The 22,660-nt window shown below is 38.6% G+C and overlaps 1 protein-coding gene across 2 annotated transcripts; it reads left to right on the plus strand.

Annotated features, from left to right (window-relative positions):
- Positions 1–1,751: 1,751 nt before the first annotated feature.
- nbs (nibrin) lies at positions 1,752–21,093 on the plus strand. 2 transcript variants are annotated; one of them, XM_071593306.1, is made up of 11 exons: positions 1,752–1,984; positions 2,229–2,554; positions 2,639–2,769; positions 3,031–3,176; positions 7,788–7,947; positions 9,500–9,755; positions 9,850–9,975; positions 12,259–12,694; positions 15,338–15,761; positions 20,374–20,529; positions 20,605–21,093. In XM_071593306.1, the coding sequence occupies exons 2-11, from the start codon at positions 2,479–2,481 to the stop codon at positions 20,692–20,694; spliced, it is 2,001 nt and encodes a 666-aa protein (XP_071449407.1). In that variant the 5' UTR covers positions 1,752–1,984; positions 2,229–2,478; the 3' UTR covers positions 20,695–21,093. The 2 variants fall into 2 exon arrangements, with proteins under 2 accessions (XP_071449407.1, XP_071449405.1); XM_071593304.1 differs by having other exon boundaries at positions 1,752–2,554.
- Positions 21,094–22,660: the final 1,567 nt, after the last annotated feature.

Genomic DNA, 22,660 nt, shown 5'->3' on the forward strand with positions numbered 1-22,660 from the left:
TGTAACAACAGAAATGAGCTTAGATTCTATTTCATTTGTGGGGACGGAGGAATTTTTGGAAGTAATGGTCACAAATATTATCACCATAGATGAGCATGAAAAATGTTGTTGATAAAATGATTATGATGATTTGTGGATGAAAGTATGAATACTACATTTCCACTGAATGCACGAGTTCGAAAGTGAACTAGACCCTTGATGCAAGTAGTGGAAAAGTTTGAAACTAGCCTGGAGTCTAGTAGACTGATCCTGTGGTTTTCCATAAAAATAGTATTTTTGCATAATGGCACATCATAAAATTGGATTTTATTGCAATAGGTTCTTGGAGATCGCTCAAAATTCCTCTTCTGTAGACTACTATTTTTTGGTTATGTACCAAACTGTTCACATATCCATGGGAAATGTGAATGGTGCATTAAATGCATCAATTTCTGTTCTCACTTATTATATGGAATGTAAGCTGTGATCCTGTACATTCTTTCCAAGTCAGGGTCTTGACAGGATAAGGGGTTTCTATCTTTCCTTTCTCTGTATTCATCCCCTAGAGAGCAATGACTACATAAATCCATAACGGCTGAAACAAACGGTCACAGATGCTGATGACACACTTATGTAACAGGTAAAATAATTTCTTGGGAAAGTAATTTGTTGGCCCCTTTTGTTCACTAGCCACACCTCTTGTAATCTTTTGAAATTCCCAACATATTTTGTATCACTGAGATAAATTATTAGCATGAAATGACAATGTCAACTTTCGTCTGCCAATCGTATGTGAAGGCAGATTCAGTTGCCTTTAAAAACATACTGTTGGAATGAAATAGCCATCGAAATAATACAAGGAAATGGTAATGTACTTGAGCAAATCTATTTCTCCACCTTCTTCCCACCCTATGATCTAGGGCCAGAGATCCTAAGCTTGTTGCAACATGTGTACATAGGTAATGAACTGTATCCCTTCTATTTGCCCCATTATGACACCTACACAGGTCAAATATGATCTTGTTTTCATCAAAATTTGTTGATATTTACAATATATTGCATATTTCTTAGTATCCACTATTTATTCGTTTTTAATTAATAGTAGGTAAATTCCTTCGAGAACTCAGGAGGCATTTCACATTATTAGATATTTTTAAAATACCAGGCTTGCATTTTGTTTGAAATTTAACTACCTGTGTAAATTGTCAAATAAACTAATTTGTTTATCCTTATATGGCAGGAAATTCAGATATCTAAATCTTTGAAACTCGTGCAAACTTGTCTCTAGTGAAATGCTAGAAGAATCGGATGAAATGAAAATTGGAATAGACAAATTTCTTATAATGGAAGGTGATTCTAAGAATCCTTTCGCGCGAAGTCAACCTTCAAGCAATCCCTCGGAACTACTAGACTATGCGTATTTGGTTTTTCAAGGATAGTCCACCAGACCTACTAAAGAAATCCGCGGGGTAATAAAGACGGGCACCTATTATTATCTTAAGAACTCAATGAAAGACACAAATGTATTTTCCTGCAAATGCTCCGCAAGAGCAGCAGGTTGTCGCAGGAAGTTGGAGTCAATGTACTCTTCACAATATTATTAAAATATTAAATATAATAACTCATTCATACTCGGAAAATGGTTTGCATAATAAGGAACTTGGTTCAGAATGCCTAATGAGGTATCAAAACACTTCCACGAGAACTTCTCATCTTTCTAAAACCTCTTTGAATTAAGACTTTTCATCCTTCTGACCGGCAGGTTAACTTCTCTCAGCCAGATCTAGGTTACATCGGGAGAATTACACATTGTATTCTAGGTAGCCGAGAGTAAGTACAGACTTGTCCCTGGCGCTGGTAACTGTCCTTCGTGGAAGGATATTACGTAGTATGCAACATATTAGGGTTCAGTTGAAAGTTATAAAGCCACGTAACAGTTTTTGGAGTTATCTTTAATCATGCAGTTAACTATATCTATACATCACGGAGAGTAAACGATGCTTGCGTACGTACACCTTTTCTACGTCTGGACTGTGATAGTAAAGTTTTCGTTTTGCGGTTAAGAGTTGAACAATTGTTTGCGTCCTCGGTGGCGGGAATGTGAGCTGCAGCAAATTCTCGTTATGCATGTATTTCTCATTAAAACTATAGTTTCCTTGTGACGTATCTAGTCTGTGAAATATAATATTTAAGCCTGTACTAACCTAGGTTTTAACTCTACTCAACCAAAAAATTCTCAAACATTTCAGGTGGGCATTCAGGGAAACATGTTTTAATTCAGTTGCGCCAACGATGAACAGTTTGCCACAATTGTATATTAGGTCTTGGGAAAAAGATAGGATAATATGAAAGTGTTTTAAACTTCACTAATTCACTGAATTTGGTTAACTACAATATTTTACCGCGTCGAGCCTTGGATAGGCTCGAAGGATTTCGTCCCACATTTCTCCTTTGTATTGGAAAACACCTGCTGTCCTGTTCTCCCACTCTATGTAGTGGATGCATCTATCGCAAACTTGGACCAAATGCTGTACATCCAATCCAATAATGTGGTACTTGGTATGCCGTAGTAAAGGTGTGTTAGTGAGGATTACTATTCTATTATGTGCGTAATGTACATATCTTTGTTTTGGAAAAAAACTTGTTTGATTTTTGGTAGATGGGCGTTCCTATCGGTTAACACAGGACAAGAAGGAGCACTTCGTCGGCAGGATAGCTGGAGATATTATCCTCAACGGTGACCAATCTGTTAGTCGTAAGCATGCCATATTTGCTTTCGAAGTAGACACGGTAAGTAGTACATAAATCATTTCAATTTCCCCGTTTCGTTATTTTCAGCTACATGATAATTTTTAACTTTCGATAATATGATTGCTTTCTTCCACCTTTTCACTTTTTGTTGTTTATTTGAAGCTGTTCACAAAGATTATGTTCAATGTGTAGTGCTAGTTTCCTATTTTTACTGCATCATGAATTTGGTGCTATGCATTTCTCTCATTTTGGAAAAATCCTAGTCTTAACTTTAAACTTGTTTCTAATTACATAATCAAGAATGGTAAAACAGTAGCAACAATTAAAGACCTGAACTCCAGGTATGGAACCTACGTAAATGGATCCTTCAAGCTAGAACCTAATGAACCACACCAACTTGCAGATGGAGATTTAGTTACCTTTGGATGTCAGTGGAATGAGTGGGGGTATGTATATCGTTATTAAGATGCATTGTAGAGCAACTGATAGTATTTTGTTTGTACAGGTCGGGGGAGGGATAAGGCCGGGTTTTTGAGGTAAGGTCGCAAAACACATAGGATATGACAAGGGAAAAGAGATTGGTTGTAAAAAAACGGTTAAATGGCAGGGTTTTCGGTTTTCATGCGCAGATTGTTCCAAAATACTGTGGATTGGGATGCCAAAATGAGAATCCCATGGGTTGTTTGCTTTAATTCTTCTGTAATAGTATGTATTCATAGTTAAGGAGGTCATAGTCCCCACTTAATATTAGTGGACTGAATACATCGTGTGATGAGTATCAAAGCAGGACATTTACCGTCATCTTAAAGAGATTGAATTGAGAAATTTGAGAACTGGAAAAGCTGAAGGCTTAGAGGGCGTATTTGGTGAATTATTGAATTAGAGGTGAAAGTTACTAATTGCTTCACTACGCAACTTGTTAATCTTCCATGTGCAAAACCCTCAGAGGAATGTACTTTTGCCCCCCTAAATACAGGGGAGATAGAATATAAATATTATGGGGTAATTAGTGTTTTGAGTGTATCAGTGAAATGTTGTGTTGTGTTGAATAAGAATTTGAAGGAAATATTGGACAACATTTGGAGAGTGCATTGTGCTTTTATGCCTGTAGGGGGTGTACAGATTATAAGATATCTGCAATTACTACTTGAAAGATACATGTATGTGTAAAATAAAAATTAGGCAATTATGATTTTATAGATTTTCCCTGGATATATTAAAATTAATTAATACATGGAAGTTTTTGGTGATAATATTGCAGTTGCATGAATGTATTGAATTGCTATACATAAATATAGGAAGAGAACAGTAAGAATGACTGAGAGACTCAGTGACTAGTTTGAAATGAAGTGTGGTGTAAAACAGTATATACTATATACTTACTATCGCCAAGCCTGTGTAATATTTAAATGGGCGAATAAATGAGAGAATGGTACAGAGATTAGGCAGGTGTAATAATTTTAAATATAACTAAACCCATGATTCGGTGAATTGAAAACACCATTTGCTGGCTGAGAGCCTGTATGATGAGTGGGCCCTCAGTCTGAGGGTACTTATGGGCAGCAAGCCTACAAGACCTGGTAGGGTATTTGAATAGCTTCATTGAGGTTACAGGATGGAGTGAAGGGTAAATATTTACAGAATGAAAGGAACTCTGCTTATTTAGGTGAATGGAAAGAATGCATGCCTTGTGAGAGCAAATGTGATGGAACAAGGGGATGAAATCGCATGAAAATTGTTAGGATAGGTGGGGAGGGTGAAAGGCTTGTGGAGGCCTTTGTGAAAACAGCATTCGCAAAATGATGTCAGGAGCAGAAAGATGCATTTGGAGCAAATAGAAAGAAATATTTGCCAAAAAAGCATTATTGAAAGTAAGTAACACTTCTCTACACATAATTTAATGAAAGTGTCAATGTATGGTTTACAGGGGTAAAAAGGCATATTGACCTAACACAGTAAATATGCGGTGCTCATGGATTGAATGTGATCAAAATAGGAGAGATGGTTTTGAGGAATGAGTCAGTTCGTCTACTTCCAACGAGCTACAATTCAGGCATGTCCTTCCATGAGGAATTTATGAAACAATGTTGATTGAATGCTCCGATAATAAAAAGTACTCAATGCTGGTTTGATCATGTTGAAGGAATGGATGAGAATCCAACCCTGCAGTGCACTACACAATTTTGCAGCCCTGAAGGATACAGCTGGTAGAATTGGTTTTTATTTCAGTGAACCACAAGGGTCAATTGATTGGGTTGATTATTTATAGGTCCTAGATTATTATTAATAAATGTATGTATTATTAATTAATATTTAAATATTTAAGAATTTGGGTGTAAACTCTGAATGATGTTGCATTTCTTATCTTCGTTTAATAAAACCCGACTTGACATTCATTCTATTCAACATTCCTATCCTCTTCCTACCCCTTCTTTACCTGCCCAACATTATCCACTCCATCGCAGTCTTCAACATCCCACTACCAGTTAATACCCCCTTCATCCATTTTTCCTGCCTCCTAATGATTTCTCCCAGGAAACTCCTCTCCTCGCCTACCATACCTTGCACTTCCTCATTTGTTTTCCTTTTGGTCCATTTCATCATCTCCATTCTTCACCACACACACATTTCAAAAGCCTCCAAGCTACGTCTATCATTCTGCTTCACTGACCATGTTTCCGTGCTGAACAAAACTATGCTCCATGGCAAAGTTTTAACGAGCTTTTTCTGATCATACTTACTCAACGTCCCTCTTATCAATTCCCTCTTCCTTGTGAAAGCCTCTTTAGCTGACACAGTCCCTCTCCGCAAAGTCCCAACTACTTTGACCATCTTCATCCAAAACACTTCCAAGATAGGTAAACTGTTCCATCTCCTCTAGTTTATGCATACGAATTAAAAATGTTTAATTAGCCTCCATATTTCCAGAAAACATCGTGACCTTTGTTTTGTTTACATTGATTCTCCTCCCATACATATCAAACTGATTACTGATTTTCTATGCTTAGTTATGATTGTGACCCTTAGGCTCACCGGCCAACCAAGGCTTGATCATCAGCAAAGATGACTGATTTTATGAATCCACGTCGTCCCTAAATCTCACTTCCAGCTCTTCCCATGCCTTATTATATTTCCTTGCATTTACAAATATGTTGAAAAGCATGGGTTTTAATGGACAGCCATGACCTACTCCCATTATTGCTTACTAACACTGCTCATATGGAAATGATAATGCTGTATAGTTCAAAATGGTCAAAAGACATAGAAATCGTCAGTGTTGGAGTATTTAAACAGAGGCAAAGGAAAAAATGCATGCATGAAATAGGAAAATAAACATAGAAACTAGGAGATAAGAAGCAGTATTACAGATATTGATAGCTGTTAATACACATTTTGAGTTCGTCATCAAAGAACCCATCCACACTGTAATACAACTTGCTTTTGTTGCAGTTTACTCACTTTCATTTTGAAAGCATTGTGGAAAATAATAGAGTTCAGAAGTTTATTGTAAATTTAGGAAGCAGAATGGTGAGGACCACGTATAGAGCAGGTCAGATTTTGACTATTTAGATGGAAATTCTCTTTGCTGCAGGTCATTTAAATATGGGAATTAGTATTTGTCGGGAGCAGAGAAGGTTTATTTTTACAAAAACAGAGCCGTGTAGGATGTGAATACAAGGGATAGGAAGAATTTAAAAAGCTCAAATAATGGCTTACCTGGAGATCTATCTACTCTCCGTCCATCATCTGGACCTTAACAGTATGAGACATGCACAATTTGTAAATTAATCCCCTGTGCCTCCAATCTATTCCTATTTCCTGTGATGAATGCATTGATTAATCCTACCAATTTACTTGATTATCTCAAAATTTATGAAACAAACAAACACATTCTCTTTGATTTCCATCTTCTTTTCTATTAGTGACTGCATTACTACAACGGTGTGGTGCCTACGTTTGCTCTTCGTGAAACCCAACTAATGATCTCCTATGTAATAATTTGCAGTCAGATCAATTCCCTTTTTCATGTTCCCTAAGTATTCCCTTAGGTGCATGTGAAATCAAACTTGTGGTTCTTTGGTCCTCACATACACCTGTCATTCCCTTTTTTAGGATGGGAACCAACAATCATCTAACAAAATACATAGCTGTCTATAGAACATCTAAGCTCAATGCTAGATGACAGGCTGATGAAAGTAATGAGTGATAAATAACCTGACTATAAACAAAGTACAGGACAACCAAGAAAGTAGTAATAGAAATAGTTTTTAGTGGAGGTGACCGACAGCTAAAGTTATTTGCACCATTAGCGATGAATGGACAAGGAGGAAGGGTGGAGAGAAACCCGGCGTTGGCATTAGCCTACTCTAGTCGAAAGGCGCCAAGGGGTCCGCAGTTTAACGTCCCATCTGATGGATGGCGTACTCCCTCGAAGTGCTCACAACAAAGCACTTCAAGTAGGGATCAGGATACCGCTTAAAAATATCTGCTGCCTCCTGGATTTGAACCCGGGCCCTCTCAGTGGGAAGCCAACAAATTAGCCGCCACACCATCTCTAGCCCCACGATTAAGAAAGAAGTGGAATCACAACTTAGGATTAAGCGGGAGGAAAACCAAAAAAGGAACAGTGACAGACCTATTATTATAGAAATAAGAAAAATAATTGACAAAGCAATTGCATCTTCAGTTAAATTTCTTTAAAATTTGTCTGTTTATTTTAAGCACCCAAGAGAATCAAGCTAATCTGAACTGTAAAATAAACAATTCTGGATTGAGTGCTTAAGACCAGGGCAAAATTCATTGTTAAAGTTAACAATTTAATGATTGGTCTTTAGATCTCAATTTTCAAGTCATGCTATAAAGTCCTAAGGGCTTAATTACTCTAGCTTGTATGTATGGAATGGAATTTTCATCTCTGTTAACTGGAGAACTTCCTAAGTAATAATTGTGTCTTTTTGTTTTTTAACACATTTTGTAGGTCATGCTGGATTATTGACCTAAAAATAGTGATTATTAATTGTGATTGATGGTATTGCTTTTGTTTTTTCCCTTTGCAGCTTTCATTCAAAGCCATTGGTGGTAACGACGTCAACCATGTCGAATGAAGCCAAGGCTAGGCTTAGGCGTCTCATCTCTGACTTGGGAGGAGCAGTGGTGGGAGATTGGCAAGAGTCATGCTCACATGTTACCATGACTGAAATTTTACTCACTGCTAAGGTAAACGGCCCATTTTGCATTTACAGATATTCAATCTAGGAATAAATGGCCATTGCCACTGCTTATTTCCCTCCTTCTACTTGTTTATTTTTGGTTAATGACTTTGTGTTGTCTGACCTGAAGACTTAAAGCTCCATTTCTACTGGGGCAATGAATGTGCTGAGTTTCGATGAGGTGAGGGCACAGCGGAATAGTCGCCAATTTCCTCTGTGGCCGTCACATACATAGTCTCATACGCTAACTGGTGCAATCAGGCGGCCATGAGGCGGACTATAGCCCTGCCATCCACTAGCAGCGCTAGTTACCTGAGACCCAATGCTCAGCGGATGTCTGTGCTTGGTGAATCGTCGAGCTGTGCGTATGGTGCCAGTTATATTAGTTTCTGTTGTCCTTGTTTTTACTGTTTGTCGGAAATGGTAATTGACGAAATAACGGAGCAACGAATCATCATCAGGTTTTTCGTGAAGTGCAGTAAAAGTTATCAAGGAATTACTCAAATGTTGACAATTGTTTATTATGATGAAGCCCCTTAGAAAACATGCATTTTCGAGTGAATTAAGCATTTTAAAGATGACTGACATGACGCTACGGATGATGCCAGGCCGGGATGACCTTCAACACCCTGTACAGACGACGTTGATTGTGTGCGGTCCCTTGTCCTCACTGGTCATTAAAAAACTGTCCGTGTGATAGCTGATGAACTGAATTTAGGAAAACCAACATTGCACACTATTTTAACCGAGCATGATGGATGGATCCTTCACCATGACAATGCACCTGCACATTCAGCATTTATTGTTGACCAATTTCTGGCAAAAAATTCAATCACCATCCTTGATCAACCTCCTTATTCGCCAGATCTCGCCCCCTGCGACTTTTTCCTATTTCCAAAATGCATAAAATGTGATGAGGGGAAATCACTGGGAAGATGTGGACACAATGTAGCTAGAAACGACGAGAAAACTAAAAAGCCTAACTGCTGAAGAGGACTTCCAAGGGTGCTTTAAGCAGTGGAATAGAGAAGATGGAATAAGTATAGCATAGCAACAAATGGAGAGTACTTATTTTGAAGGGGACAAAATCGTTGTAGATTAAATTTTGCAAAGCAAATTTTTATGGCCTGTGTTCGCGTATTTATTGAACAGACCTCTTATAAAAAAATTGCTTCCAGTATGTCTTCAAAGCCTGGAAAAAAGATACCAGTTTTCTGTGGCAATTTTTTCCTGCCATTTGGTCAACACTATTTTTGTGCCTGACTACTCCTAAGGTCTGAGGCTTTTGGTTGGTACCTGATGAGCTGGTTATGTAATTGTTTGAGCTAGCCTTACCGCACCTGAGTATGAGACCTTAAAAAAAGGCAAAAATTGAAAGCCTTTTCGTCAGAATTCCCGCACAATGAAATTTCTCTAAATCAAAGATGAGATGTATTGATGTTCAGTGGCTCAACTGGTCAATTTTGTTGAAATATTCCCTACTTTTCCCTACCTCTTAAACAACTACTGTCAATGCCATTAACTAACTTGGCAAATGAATTTTCTCTTGATTTATACAGGTTGTAAATGCTCTTGCATCGGCTACACCAATTGTAACTCCAGAGTATTGGGAAAAATTTAAGGAAGCCATTGATGGACAGAAAGTACCACCAAATTGTGATCAGTTTATTCCTCCTCTAAAAGAATTAATTTTAAACAGAAACAGGGTGTCTTTTGCTGTTAATGAAACAAGGAAGCAACTCTTCTCTGGAAAAATATTTGTTTTTTCTTCGGAAAAACAAATGAAAAAGTACAAAAGCATAGTAATAGCTGCTGGTAAGATTAAATGTGAAGATATAATATGTAATCTTCATTACTATCATGAAAACTTGTTGTTCGTGCTGCTTTATCTTGTCTCTAAATTTCTCAGGTGGAAGCTGTCAGACATTGCTGGATTGTGGAATGACAGTCAATGAACTTTGTGGGCCAGATGTCATAGTGATGCAACATTTAACTACTGACACAGAACCTCCAGCACTGTACAGCCATGTGTTAAGTAAGTATGTTGATGAAACAAGCCAAGTGTGCACAAATTGCAGGCTTGACATTTGCACTCCTAAAAAGTGTGTGCTTTGTCCTTGTATCTCATGCAAATTGAAGGTATGCTCACACCAAAATGTGCTTCACCCTATATATTACGTATGCTAATCGTATTGCAGTGTCCACTCGCTTCCCACCAAATTCTTAGCTTGTGATGCATGCAGGGATCGGATTATCTCCTTAACCTCTGAAATCTCACGGCCTTCGTTTTGTTTACATAGTTTCTACTCTCATACCTATCAAACTGATTTCTGATTTTATGTGCTCAGTTGTGATTGCAACCCTTTGGCTAACTGAAGCTTGACTATATGCAGATATGAGGGTAGGCTGGAAACAAATGCGCCCATGCTTGTAGACCACAATCGAAATGACATTCAGAAGTGGTCCTGGTGGCATGTGGAAGTAACATTCCCCCTCAACACGCATGCGCAGGTTTTGAGGTTGTTACTTTCATCCAGTGAGGTGGTTGTCCTAAGGAGCCAGATCTGGCGAATAAGCGACATGGGGTAGCGTCTCCCAGTTGGCAGTTTCCAAATAGCTATCGACCATTATTTGTCTATGGCATGGTGCATTGTAATGGAGGAAAATCAGCTTCTCATGTCTTTGCTCATATTCCTGTCTTTTTTCATGCAGATTACAGTGCAATTTGATCAATTTTTGGTGGTAACAATGGGCATTGACATTTCACCAGGTTTCAACAGCTCGTCATAGTAGATGACACCCTGCTGATCCCACCAAATGCACAGCATCGTCTTCCGTCTGAAGCGATTTGGTCTTGCGGATGATGTCGGCAGTTGACCGGGATCAACCCAAGATTTTTTTGTTTTCGATTTTCTAAGTATATCCACCATCCATCCGTCCATGTTGTCGTATTCCCGCGTCTTCGAGGGGATATTGGCGACACGAGAAGTTACCCCACGAGTCGAGTGGCTGCCTCGAGGGTAAACGGTGACTTTTAGTTTGGTGGGTTATGACTTGGAGAGGAGTTCGTTGATAGAAATGGGGGAAATGAAAGAACTGAAAAGCATACAATGGTGGTCCCGATTTAAACCCAAATTTAATGTAGTCTAGGCAGAAACAGAGTTTACAACAATGTATACTATATCCCTTGGCACGGCTTGACGCTTCCAACCAGGAGGAGGGGCCCAGCCCAACCTTCCTCTCTGATCTTGAGTCCCAGACTGGCTTCTTCGGGCTCGCATCAGTCACCCGTCGTCGTTATCAACACCTCTCTCGAGGCAGAAAGGGGGGGGGTTTGGCATCAACCACTGGTCCGTAGTCCAAAGCGAGTCACCAGCGGTGACTCAGATGCTTGGACCCACACCATTACTTGGCAGATGAATCATACAGCAGAACACGCGGATGCAACAATGTTTGTTGACGTTGCTCCATCTGCCCATCGCTCAATTCACGTGGCCCCCATTTTCCGATCTTTTGAACCATCGAGGTTTAAATGGCCAACTTTAAACCGACAAAATCAATCTATGCACATTGTTTCTGATAAAGCACTGTTGCCATAGGCTTCAACATGCATTTGATGCAATCCAGTTGCCGATTTCTTCAAATTGAAGCAGAAAAGCATAGCTTCCCATGTATGCTTTTTTTAGGCAAGAAACTTGACATCATTGCCATACTAAAAATTTAGGTTGTTGTATGACATTGCTGATGACACGCACTGATTATTTTGTTTACAGATGTCAAGTCCATAAAATTAAAAGAATGGCATGTCCATAGTAACTTAATGGCCATCTGTGAGTAAACCGTGGATTTAAGTTTATACACCTGGTATATTTTTGCACAGAGGTTATTCATAAAGAATGACAATCAATAGCCCTGTCATACCTCTTGTATTTTTAATTTATTAGCCAACAACTTTGTTCATGGTTGATCACAATGAGGTGTTATTCAAGAGATTGAAAACAATAATGTAAAGTTAGGTCCATCAGAAGGAGATAGGGAAGATCCTTTTTGTAGGTATGGATAAAATAAGTCAGTTGGTATCTAATCCTGAATCTCATTGGCTTATTTTGTTTCAACTTTGTCATAGATAAAAAAAATATTGTCTCATCGTAGCCTATGTGCAGCAACATCAAAAACACATTTGTGTATGACAATGGTTGATTCAAAAATTTTTTCTCAGGGCAGTAAAAACATTGTGTCTGTGTCAGCTGGTCTTTAAGCATTGATTGTACCAGTTTTCTCTGTATTTTAAGTTCATTGCGTGTATTGTTTCTTCTAGGGGAAACAAGAAAACAAGGACTGAGACTAATACCAGAGTCGGAGATAGGCCTCGCAATTTTGATGGTCTCGTTGGACACCCATTGTAACATGAGGTATAATGTGGTGGGAAATGTTCTGGAAGGAGGAATTGTGATGAGCCAAGTGAAGCGTGATGAGATATTCGCAGATGACTCCCAGAGGTCTATTAACGAGCAAGTCGCCATCAAAACTGAGGACACTATAAAAAGAGAACAAGCGGAAGAAAATAAACTCACCTCCACTACTCCAGTGCTCTCAGCCATGGCAAGCGCTTCACTTTCATCGCAGGGCAGTGACTCACTGCGGGAATGGCAGAAAAGAGACACAGTTGAGTGTGGTGTTGATCAAGCTTCACCACAAAATGAAATCCCTATCGAAGAGAACCCATCACCCAGCCCTGTTCCTGGTCCCTCAAGGTAAAAATAGCATTTCTCATTTCATAATTTCTGAAAATCAATTATTGAATTGTGATTTTTCCTGTTGTGTGGTAAATGACTTCATAAGTTATTAATATATTTAGTCTCCACTTGCATGTGGCATTCTGGGAAAGCTATGAGTTAATGCGCAGTATTGTCCATTTGTTGTTATTTCCTTTGGGCATTAATGGTTTTATCTTAAACAATTACATCGCATAAAATCATGTGTAACAGCATGGTGATTGTCGGCATAAACTAGTTCATTTCTATTCATCAGCAATCTAAGGAGATCTTAACAGCAGAAATCTTACATATACAAATCATGACATAAAATATGGAGCTCAGAATTATCTAAATACTGTCTTTTTTATGGTTGATAAATAAAAAGGAAATGGAGCCTGATAGAAAATGATATATCATGCAACATTTAATTTAACGTTTTACATATTACTCATTTTCCTTCTTTCACCTCATTTCTTGAAACATGGAATTTGAGGCAGAGGAAGAAGTCTGGCGGGGCCATGTCTGGGCTGTAGGGTGGCTGAGGCAGTGTTGCCAGGTTGTGTTGGGCCACATTACGTGGCACTTGTGGCACCAACTTTAAGCAGACCTTTCTGATGCCCATGTTCTTGGTCACAAGTCAATTCGCACCACTCTAAGGGATGCCAATTTCATCAGAAACGATGCAAAAACTGAATCTACGATCCCTGTCCAACAAAGTCTTCACTCTTGCTAGATTTTTGTCACTTTTTTGGGTCGAAGAGCATCCTGAACGTTTGGCATCTTCAGCATATTCTTTTACCCTCCCGAAACAAACTTTTGCCACTTAAAAACAACAAATCTTCCCTTGGGCTTATCACCATAAGCTGCCTTGAGTATGTCATGCGTCTCTTTCCCAGTTTTGCAAGACATTCAGTGGTGTAACACTGTTCCAATGACCAGTTCATGGTGAAGCATAAACAAGGTTGCATTCTAGAGGTTTTGCAAACAAACGATCTGCACTCTACAAATAATTGGAGCCAACTGCCATCAGCCTCCGGCCTTTCCTGAGACTCCCCTTCCTCGAACCCAGCCGGAGAAACTGCTGTATGTCCATCTATCTGGGAAAAAATGTCTTGCTACTTTTGGGACAGACCTTGATTGTGACCATGTCTAAATTATCACATTGTGCAGTATGCTCTTTAAATTATTTGTAGCTCTTCCACAGATGTTACAAGATTTCCATTTCAGATTACAATTTGTAAGCGTAGCTCATACAAGGGTCATGCTGAAAAGTAATGCACACATGCTTGCAGACCACAAACAAAAATAAATGACGAGATCGGGAAAAAAGTACATTAAAGTACAACTCTGAAGTTTCAAAATCTTATATTTATTTTTCAACTTAGTCACCGTTGATAAGGCTGACACATTTCTCCCAACATGTAACAAGTTTTTTCATTCCGTCACTGAAAAACTCTTCCGACTTTTCTCGAATCCAGGACTTGACAGTTGCCTTCACCTCATCATCCGAGGTGTAATGATTACCCTTGAGGTCTGTGCGAGTTAAGGAAAAAAATAAAAATCGCAAGGCGCAAAATCGGAGGAATAAGGAGGGTGTGGAATCGCATCAAATTTCAGGTTTCTCAGAGCCTCTCCCGTTGTGCGCGAGGTGTGTGGACGAGCGTTGTCATGTTGCAAGATTATTGGCCGGGATATTCCAATGTGGTTTGCGATATGCTTTTGAGTGATTTGCCGGTCATTTTGAATCAAATCTTCAACGGTTTTGCGATGTTTATCTTCTGTGGCAGTGATCGGATGTCTGCTGAATGTTGCATCAACAATTATGGCTTTTCCAGGCTCGCAACCACGAAATTTTACCACCCATCGATTTACAGTAGATCTATCAACAGTATCGTCACCATAAACAGCCTTTAAACGACGATGAATCTCAGGAGGAGTCACTTTTTCAGCAGTTCAAAAATCGATAACAGCTCGCACTGTTGACATAGCGCTAGAGTTTGTCTCCATACTTCCGCTTCTCGAAATAAACTGGATGAATGCAACGACCGCAAACTTGTGAATGTGTGTTTTAGGGGGAATGTTACTTCCACATGCCATCAAGAGTGCTTCTGAAGGTCATTTTGTTTGTGGTCTACAAGCATGTGTGCATTTATTTTTCAGCCTACTCTTGTATATATTATGGCATTATGTAGTATGCTCTATAAATTATTCATAGTTCTTCCACAGATGATACCAGATTTCCATTTCAGATTACAACATGTAAGCGCAGCTCATGCATTGTAATGTTAACTACAAAAAGTCGTAGGTCGTTTATGGGGAGGGCGTGCTTATTATGTTCCAGCTCAAGGGGACAGTTTGAGGTATTGGCATAGAATTTCAGACAGGTTCTTCCTCTGGCAAACCCTCTGTAATGGAGAGCTGAAAATCATGGCTTTACTGCAATTATTTTATTTCAGGGCAAATAGAAAATTATGCTATATAACTCATTATAAGACTCTACTCATGTTAATTCATTAGGGAATAACATTCCTATAGTTTAATGTTCTCTTTGAATTTGGAGTGCTGAAGATTTGCATGTAGGAATGTCCACTTGTAGCAAATGTCCTCACTTGTTTAATTTGCTTTTTTTTCTGCATGTAGAAAAAGGCCTGGGGCCGTGGATCTTGGGGAGCCATCTGCAAAAAGGATCCCTTCCGAAGTAAAAGCTCCAGGACCAGGAAAGAAAAATTACATTACAGAAATTTCCATAGTTGATGATGGTCCATCAACGTCAAAAACATTCGGCAGTAGACTTAATGAGAAAGTTGACACTCCCAGCAGTTGTGTGGCATCAAAAAGGAAGTTTGATGCAGTTGACAATAGTGCAAAGGATGGTGAGCCTCGGAAGAAGTCGGGCAAAGTACAGGCCTTTTCCGTGCTCTTCCCAGGCTTTGCCAATCTGCCGTCAACTTCCGGGAGTGGTCTTTCAACAGTGTTGGGGGTGGAGGATGAGGACGAATGGCAGAAGGATGGTGCCAAAGGCATTAAAGCGGCATTGTCTTCTGATTGGGGAGACAAGTTTAAGGTGGGGCACAGGAAGTATTCACTGGTGTTCAACCATGTTGAAAAATGAAATAGCTAATGCAATATGCCGCCAGAGATTATCAAGCTGAATGTGGGTTTAGTGAGGGTCTAGTTCACCTTGGACTCTATTCCTTTTCAAATATCCTGGTGACTTTCATGCATGCTTAGAACTGATTGAAGAGTCCTGATGAGGCAAAGTTAGATGAATTCTTGTGGAGAATAAAAAGAGGTAGTAAGGCCCCATTTCCTGTAATTGGCTATAGATATTTACCTAAGTTTGCATTAATAGCCACCAGGAGTGCTTCTGAAGGTCATTATTTTGTGGTCTACAAGCATGTGTGCATTAGTTTTCAGCCTACCCTCGTATCAGCCTGGCCAGCTCGGCTGTCCTCCCATCTCTCTTGCTTTAGCTTCATATATCAGCATCCCATACACTACCCAAGCTTTACCTTCTCATGACTCCAAAAGTTTCATTTATTTAAGTTGAAATGGCAAACAATGTTCAAAATGTTTAGTAAAACTTAAGTTCTTTATTTGAGAATTAGACCCCTTTTATCTGGTTCTAAAGTTATGGACTCGGTAGAAGAAAGATGGGATTATCCCAAACTATGTATAAAGAAAATGACAAACAGTTGGAATGGTAAATAAAAATAAGGGTTCTGACCATGGATTATGGAGGATATGATTGGGAAAATGAGTGAAAGAAGGGAATGGAAAAATGTGAACACAGAATAATAGAAAAGAATGAGTAAAACAATAGACTGAAGCATGAAGCTAATGGGGCCTTGGAGACATAGTGGGAAGAGCAGTGTGAGGATATGGTGAGTCAACAGAGACTGAGTGAAATGGGTGTATTATACAGAGAAGTCAAGGAACTTTCAGGAAGTAAGAGAGGGAAATCCAATTACCCTATTGGAGCAGTTAGGTGTCGAAAAAGAAAAGTTTTGATTAAATGGAAATAATAGATGCAGGAACTATTTGATAAAAATAAATGGTCTGGGAGTTTGGATATTAATAGGGAATTTAATGTTGATGAGGAATGATGGACCATGAAATAAAAAAAATATTAAGGACAGAAAGTTGAAGAAGGCTGTGGGAATTGATCGATGCAAAACTATTCAAGACATTAGGAAGATGGGGAAAGAAGAGCTTTTTATTGTCTCATTCATTGTGTTTTTGAGGGAGAAATTTGGCCGTAAGACTTTCAAATTAATATCCATCCCGGAAAAAGGAAAAGCAGCAGAATGTATAGAACTAGATAAGTACAGACTTAAATTTCACATGTGGCAAAGGTATTATTTAGGATCGTCGTCTAAAGGATGGAGAAGAGGGCGAATGAGCACCTAAGCGATGGTTAGTTTGGATTCAGAAAGGGGTGTTTGCATAATCCATAGTGATGAGTCACCCGTCAGAGCACAGCCTGAATGTGTTTGTGTGTTGTCTAGATTTTGAGGCACACAATAGACTGAAGTGCTCAAAATGAATAAGTAATTTGTTGTTGACTTAAGGGATAGATAAATAATATGGAACCTTCTTAAACTGCACGTGAGGTGTCTAGACTGCTTGTGAGGCATCTTGGTGCACTGCGATCGGTCTTAGATTGTTCGGTTAATGAATATAGTAGTAGTAGTAGTTTTGAGGGGAGGCGACCGACAGCTGAGGTCATTTGCGCCATAGGGGATGGATAGGAAAGGATGAAGGGTGGAGAGAAACCCGGCGTCGGCATTAGCCTACTCTTTACGAAAGGCGCCAAGGGGTCCGCAGTTTTAACGTCCCATCCGACGGACGGCGTACTCACTCAAAGTGCCCTCCACAAAGCACCTCAAGTAGGGATCGAGATACCTCTGAAAAATATTCAACACCGCCTGGATTTGAACCCGAGCCCTCAGGGTGGGAAGCCAGTACGTTAGCCCCCGCACCATCTCGATCCCCATAGAATATCCCCATGAATAGAGAAATTCAGCATTAACCAAACAGGATTGTAGATAGGAGGGATAACTGAGCGTGACACACAACGCCATGAGTTGGAGTCAGTCATCAAAATGGCAGTAAATGAATGCCTTGATCCAATGGAAGAACACCTGTGAACACTGCAGGTCACCTTAGTGAGTGCACAACTCATGAGGGCTAAGGATGGGCATGCATGTGCCTGGGATGAAAGTAAGTTTATTGAGGGTTGTTTTGATCAGAAACGCTGATAAAATTTTCCCCGGTGTGCTGCTATTTCAGACTCAAAAGCAGATAAAAAACTTTTCTTTGTAAATTTAAATGACAAATACTTTGGTATCATTTAGGTGGATCCTAGTTATATTAGTTGACAGGAGACTTACTTTTAGGTTTTAGGTTTGAATCCAATTAAGCATGGAGATAGAGATGACATTATTTTGGATTTGCCTTGACAAAGTTCTAGAGTGCATTCATCAATTGGAGCCCTTAATGATCACCTTAATAGTTGTATCAATGCAAAAAAATTAAAAAGTGATACTAGTGATATTGGTGGCACGAATGTAAACTTTTAAAATTACATTCATACTGGAAATGCTAATTCAATTATTAAAACTGGAAAAGAAAGTAAAAGTTGATTCTAAGAAATTGAGGTAGTTGCCGGAAGAGTAGCTTTTTAAAGGGGTCATCTGCTAATATGCATTATGCTGCTACAATTAATGTTAAGCCAATGAGCAAATGATGGATACTGTGTATTGTTAAAACATAAGAATCTTTTATCCTCACATCCTTATATAAAGAAGTAGTAGTGGTTATTATGGGGGTTATTTGTCATTTGGGAGGTAATGGTCATTTGCAATGGACATTAGGGATGGGTGGGTAACTTAATAATAGAGTTCATATTTTCAGGGTAATAGAATAGGAAGGGTGGAGAGAAATCTGGCTTAGGTGAATGGGTTGTGAAATACTCGGGACTGAATGTATTTAGAAACTTCCTTTCACTGTTTCTTCACCCGACAGATGAATGCAGATACCTAATGAAACCAAGCTAGTTGGGGCGGACCCAAACTATTACTAATTAAAAGGTTTGATAATTGTGATATTTTGGGGATAGGCTTAGGCCCAGTCATACTTGTCGGTGAGATAGATAGGGTATAATGGTAATTGAAGTCAATTAAGGCCAAGGGAGAGTTTACATTTCTGCAGAACTTCTTAAGGGTTGAGGAAGTGGTACTCAGGATCATCAATAAGATAATTAAAAGGATAGCAAATGATTATTTAAGGGATAATCAGTTTGGATTCAGGAAGGGGAAAGTCATGCCAACCCATGGCAGTGATGAGGCCACCAGTATAGAGGAAAATTGGATACTAAATTGTTTGTTTTGTATATTTGGTGAAGGTTTTTATAGAGTGAGTTTGGTAGAATAAATGAATGCATTGCAGAAAATGGAACTAATTGGAGGGATAGAAGGCTTACCTGTAAATGTCTCAGACTGCTCAGATGTGAGTGGTGGATGGAGAGTGTTAGGAAGAGAGGGGGTACTGGGCCAAACTGGAGGAAATGATTAAAGAGGCATGGGTAGAGCTGGAGGTAAGAATGAAAGTTGGTGGGAATTAAAAAAAATCAGGTTTGTTGATGATCAAGCTCTAGTTTGTCAGTCAGCCTAGGGGTTGCAAGCGTTGCTGAGTGAATTGAAAATTCAGTGTGGCAGATATAGGGTAAGAATCATCATAAACAAAACAAAACCCATGATGTTTTTGAGAAACAGGAAGGTTAAGTTGAGCATTACAAACAGGAGGCATAAACTAGAGCTGGTGGAACATATGTTTTTGACCAAAGAGGTCAAAGGACTAGTGACAAAAATTGCATTAAGTAAAGAAGCTTTCTCTAGGAAGGAGTTTATGACAGGGATATTGAGTAAGGATGTTAAAAAAGACTTGTTAAAACTTTGATGTGGAATGTGATTTTTATGGTGCAGAAACATAGTCATTGAAGCAGGATGATAAGACGTAGGTTGAAGGATTTTGTAATGTGGGTGTGGAGAAGAATGGTGGAGGTGAAATGGATCGAAAGGAAAACAAACGAGGAAGTTCTTGGTGCGGTGGGCGAGTAGAGGGGATTGCTGGTAGAAATCCAAAGGAGGCAGGAAAAATGGATGAAGTGCGTATTGATCGGCAGTGGGATGTTGAAGACTGTGATAGAGGGGAGAATGTTAGGCAAACAAGGAAGGGGCAAGAATAGGATAGGGATGTTGGACGGAATGAAGGGAGGAAGTGTGTGTAATGTGTGTTGTGGTAGTGTCGGGTTGTTTTGTGAAAGAGCCTAGGAAAAGTATCAGTGTACAGTCTGTGTACATCCAAAACCTACCTTAACCAGTAAACAACTAGTAATAATAATTCATTATAAATAATATTGGAAGCAAATATTTTTGGGAAATATATATTAAATATTTCAAAGCATTTTTGTCATGTACTTATCAATTTTGCATGTTAAAATATTTAATGCTGTCTTATAATTGTTAGCAGTTTTTTTCTTGCAAAATTAGGCTAATTGTGCAAAATTTGACTTCGTCTTGCATGCTTTCATAACTAGTATTATCCATTTTAATTCAATAGTTAATTGAATACTCGCAAAAGAGCAATTTTATTCTTTGAGTGAACTTCAACAGGAATTGGAATCCAAGCGACCTATGAAATTGAAGGATGTAGGAGTTGGAATGGTTTTAAAAATGGCCAACCTTATTGTTGACGACAGAGATAAACAGAAAGGGAGAAAGTCACCTGTTCATGATCCGACAATCGTCAACTATAAGAAGTTTCGGAAGGTAGTATGGACATGATGTAATGTTTTTAGTGGGTAGCTTGGCCTTGACTCACTCTGTTGTATGCATTCTCTTCAGGTTAAACCTGTGAGTGACCGAGCGTGCCTTCCAGTAATCAGAGAAAGTGATCTGGTTCCCTACGAAGGTGGCAATTTGGAAGTGTTATAGCAAGTTTGCTGTACATTTACTGTTAAAATGCTGTAAGGAAATCTTTGCATTTTACTAATTTTCTACAAATTCCCAAATTTAGAAGCCCTCTGAAATGTCTTACTTTAACTGTATACATAGCCATTGTGTTTTGATAAATACACGCTTTTATCGTTGTTTCATTCTAAAGATTTGCATCTGGTTTTAAGTATGAATTCTATGATGAAAAGATATGGTATATGAGCAGATGTATTTTATTTTCTAACTTTATTTCACCATACATTCTGTAAATTGTAAGTGATAATAGATGTGTGTAAAAATACCCAATAAAACTTGTATAATAATAGATAATGTTTCTTGAAAATATTTCTAAATAAGTCATTCACTCGAGCAATCTTGATTGTATTGTGCCTTTCACTGTCATGCAGTAGCATTTATTTACAGATATAATTTTGTACCAATGCTGACAATGATTTATGTGGTAGAATATGAAGCTGTTAAAAAATGTGATAGCAATATTTACTTCATAAATATGCAATTTGCAGAATGAACTTTCTAGTTAGACCCTCTGAAAACTTGGCATCAGTGAAAGGTTGAAACATATCCTACTGCAAAATTCATTGTTGAAATCCTCTTGAATTAAGCTATAATGTTGTTGATATATGAGTTTGCTGCTCCTGTCATCTGGATCACATACCTACCTCAACCGGTAGATTACCTTAAAAAAAATCCTTCAAGTGGATTAGAAAATTCATATTGTTTTATGCTTTGGTTTCATTGAATCCCCCTGCAATAGCCAAGAGCATTTTGATGCAAGGAATTCAAATGGATTAACGATTTCAGTATGGTCAAGAAATTATAAGAATGATTGTCCACCCAACCTCAAGTCCCCAAATGAAAATTCTGCTATTTAATATATGTTAAAAGTTGAGCGTGCATTGAAACAATACACAAGTATACATGTGGCACACATCACTGATCCTTAGGGTTTGTTGAAACAACTCAACACTTCCATAATTATGCATAAAACCTGTTAATGTTTTCCATTACTTGTCCTTCAGATCACAGCTAGGGTTTTCTATAGTAGTTCATCCTACTTACCCTTCCCCATCAATTTCCGAGGTTGACGCACTGAAGTGAAACAATAGTTTGTCACTTTACAGAAGTGTAGGTAATTGGTTCGGTGCCCTTTATTACACGTATGACCAATAATCGCAAAAAAAAATTCATTTAAAAGAGAAATCGTCTTTTGTTTGAATTTTGTTGAAATATTGGCTATCCGAAGAAACCTATGCTTTTTTCTTGTGTTAATGCTACATGCATTCTGTTTCTGCATGCATATTTCACCTTGTGAGGTTAAGGTCAAATGCCAATTTATGCCAAGGCATTCTAAATAGGTAGTCTGGTACATTATTGAGTAAGCTATGTGTGCCGTGGTCACATTGTATGCCTAAAATACAGCGCTTAACCCCTCGAAATTCTACCGTATTGATTTAAAGCGTACTTTAATGATTATATTCATAACCAGATTCTTTTATTTTCCATGACTTCCAAGTACTATTTATGCTCACAGGAATCCCGAATGATTGAAAAAGAAGCAATTCTGATCCTCGTTTATACTTTGGGACATTTCTGGGTGGACCTATAATCATGATTAGTTACGATTGATGCCCTGTCAGTCGTTAAGGGATAGACTGCTAAGTTTTTCCCATCAATTTAACGAAAACCAATGGTATCTTCACCGTGGGCAACTATTACCAACAATTTGCTTTTGAAAGGGCAGGAATTTACCTCCAGATTAATGTCCAGTACCTCGAGAGGGCAGCAGTTCCACGCATTTAAAAGAGATTAAAATGCATGCTCGCTCACACTTTCCCTTCCGCGATGTTTGGGATTTTTCAGTGTTGAAAATTGGAATGATAAGGGCCATAATTACAAATGACTTCTTAGTTATAAAATCGTGCTGCGTAAAATTTATGGCGTGCAT

This window comes from Hetaerina americana, unplaced genomic scaffold (genome assembly GCF_022747635.1).
Source record: "Hetaerina americana unplaced genomic scaffold, ioHetAmer1.1.p SCAF_55, whole genome shotgun sequence".
Lineage (NCBI taxonomy): Eukaryota > Metazoa > Arthropoda > Insecta > Odonata > Calopterygidae > Hetaerina > Hetaerina americana.

What these genes read in the sequence shown, in the direction of transcription:
- nbs (XM_071593304.1), top strand. Translation starts at nt 2,479, where the DNA reads ATGCATCTATCGCAAACTTGGACCAAATGCTGTACATCCAATCCAATA. An exon ending in AAGCATAGTAATAGCTGCTG is followed by an intron (nt 9,756 to 9,849) that starts GTAAGATTAAAT and finishes TAAATTTCTCAG; the next exon opens with GTGGAAGCTGTCAGACATTG. An exon ending in CCTGTTCCTGGTCCCTCAAG is followed by an intron (nt 12,695 to 15,337) that starts GTAAAAATAGCA and finishes TTCTGCATGTAG; the next exon opens with AAAAAGGCCTGGGGCCGTGG.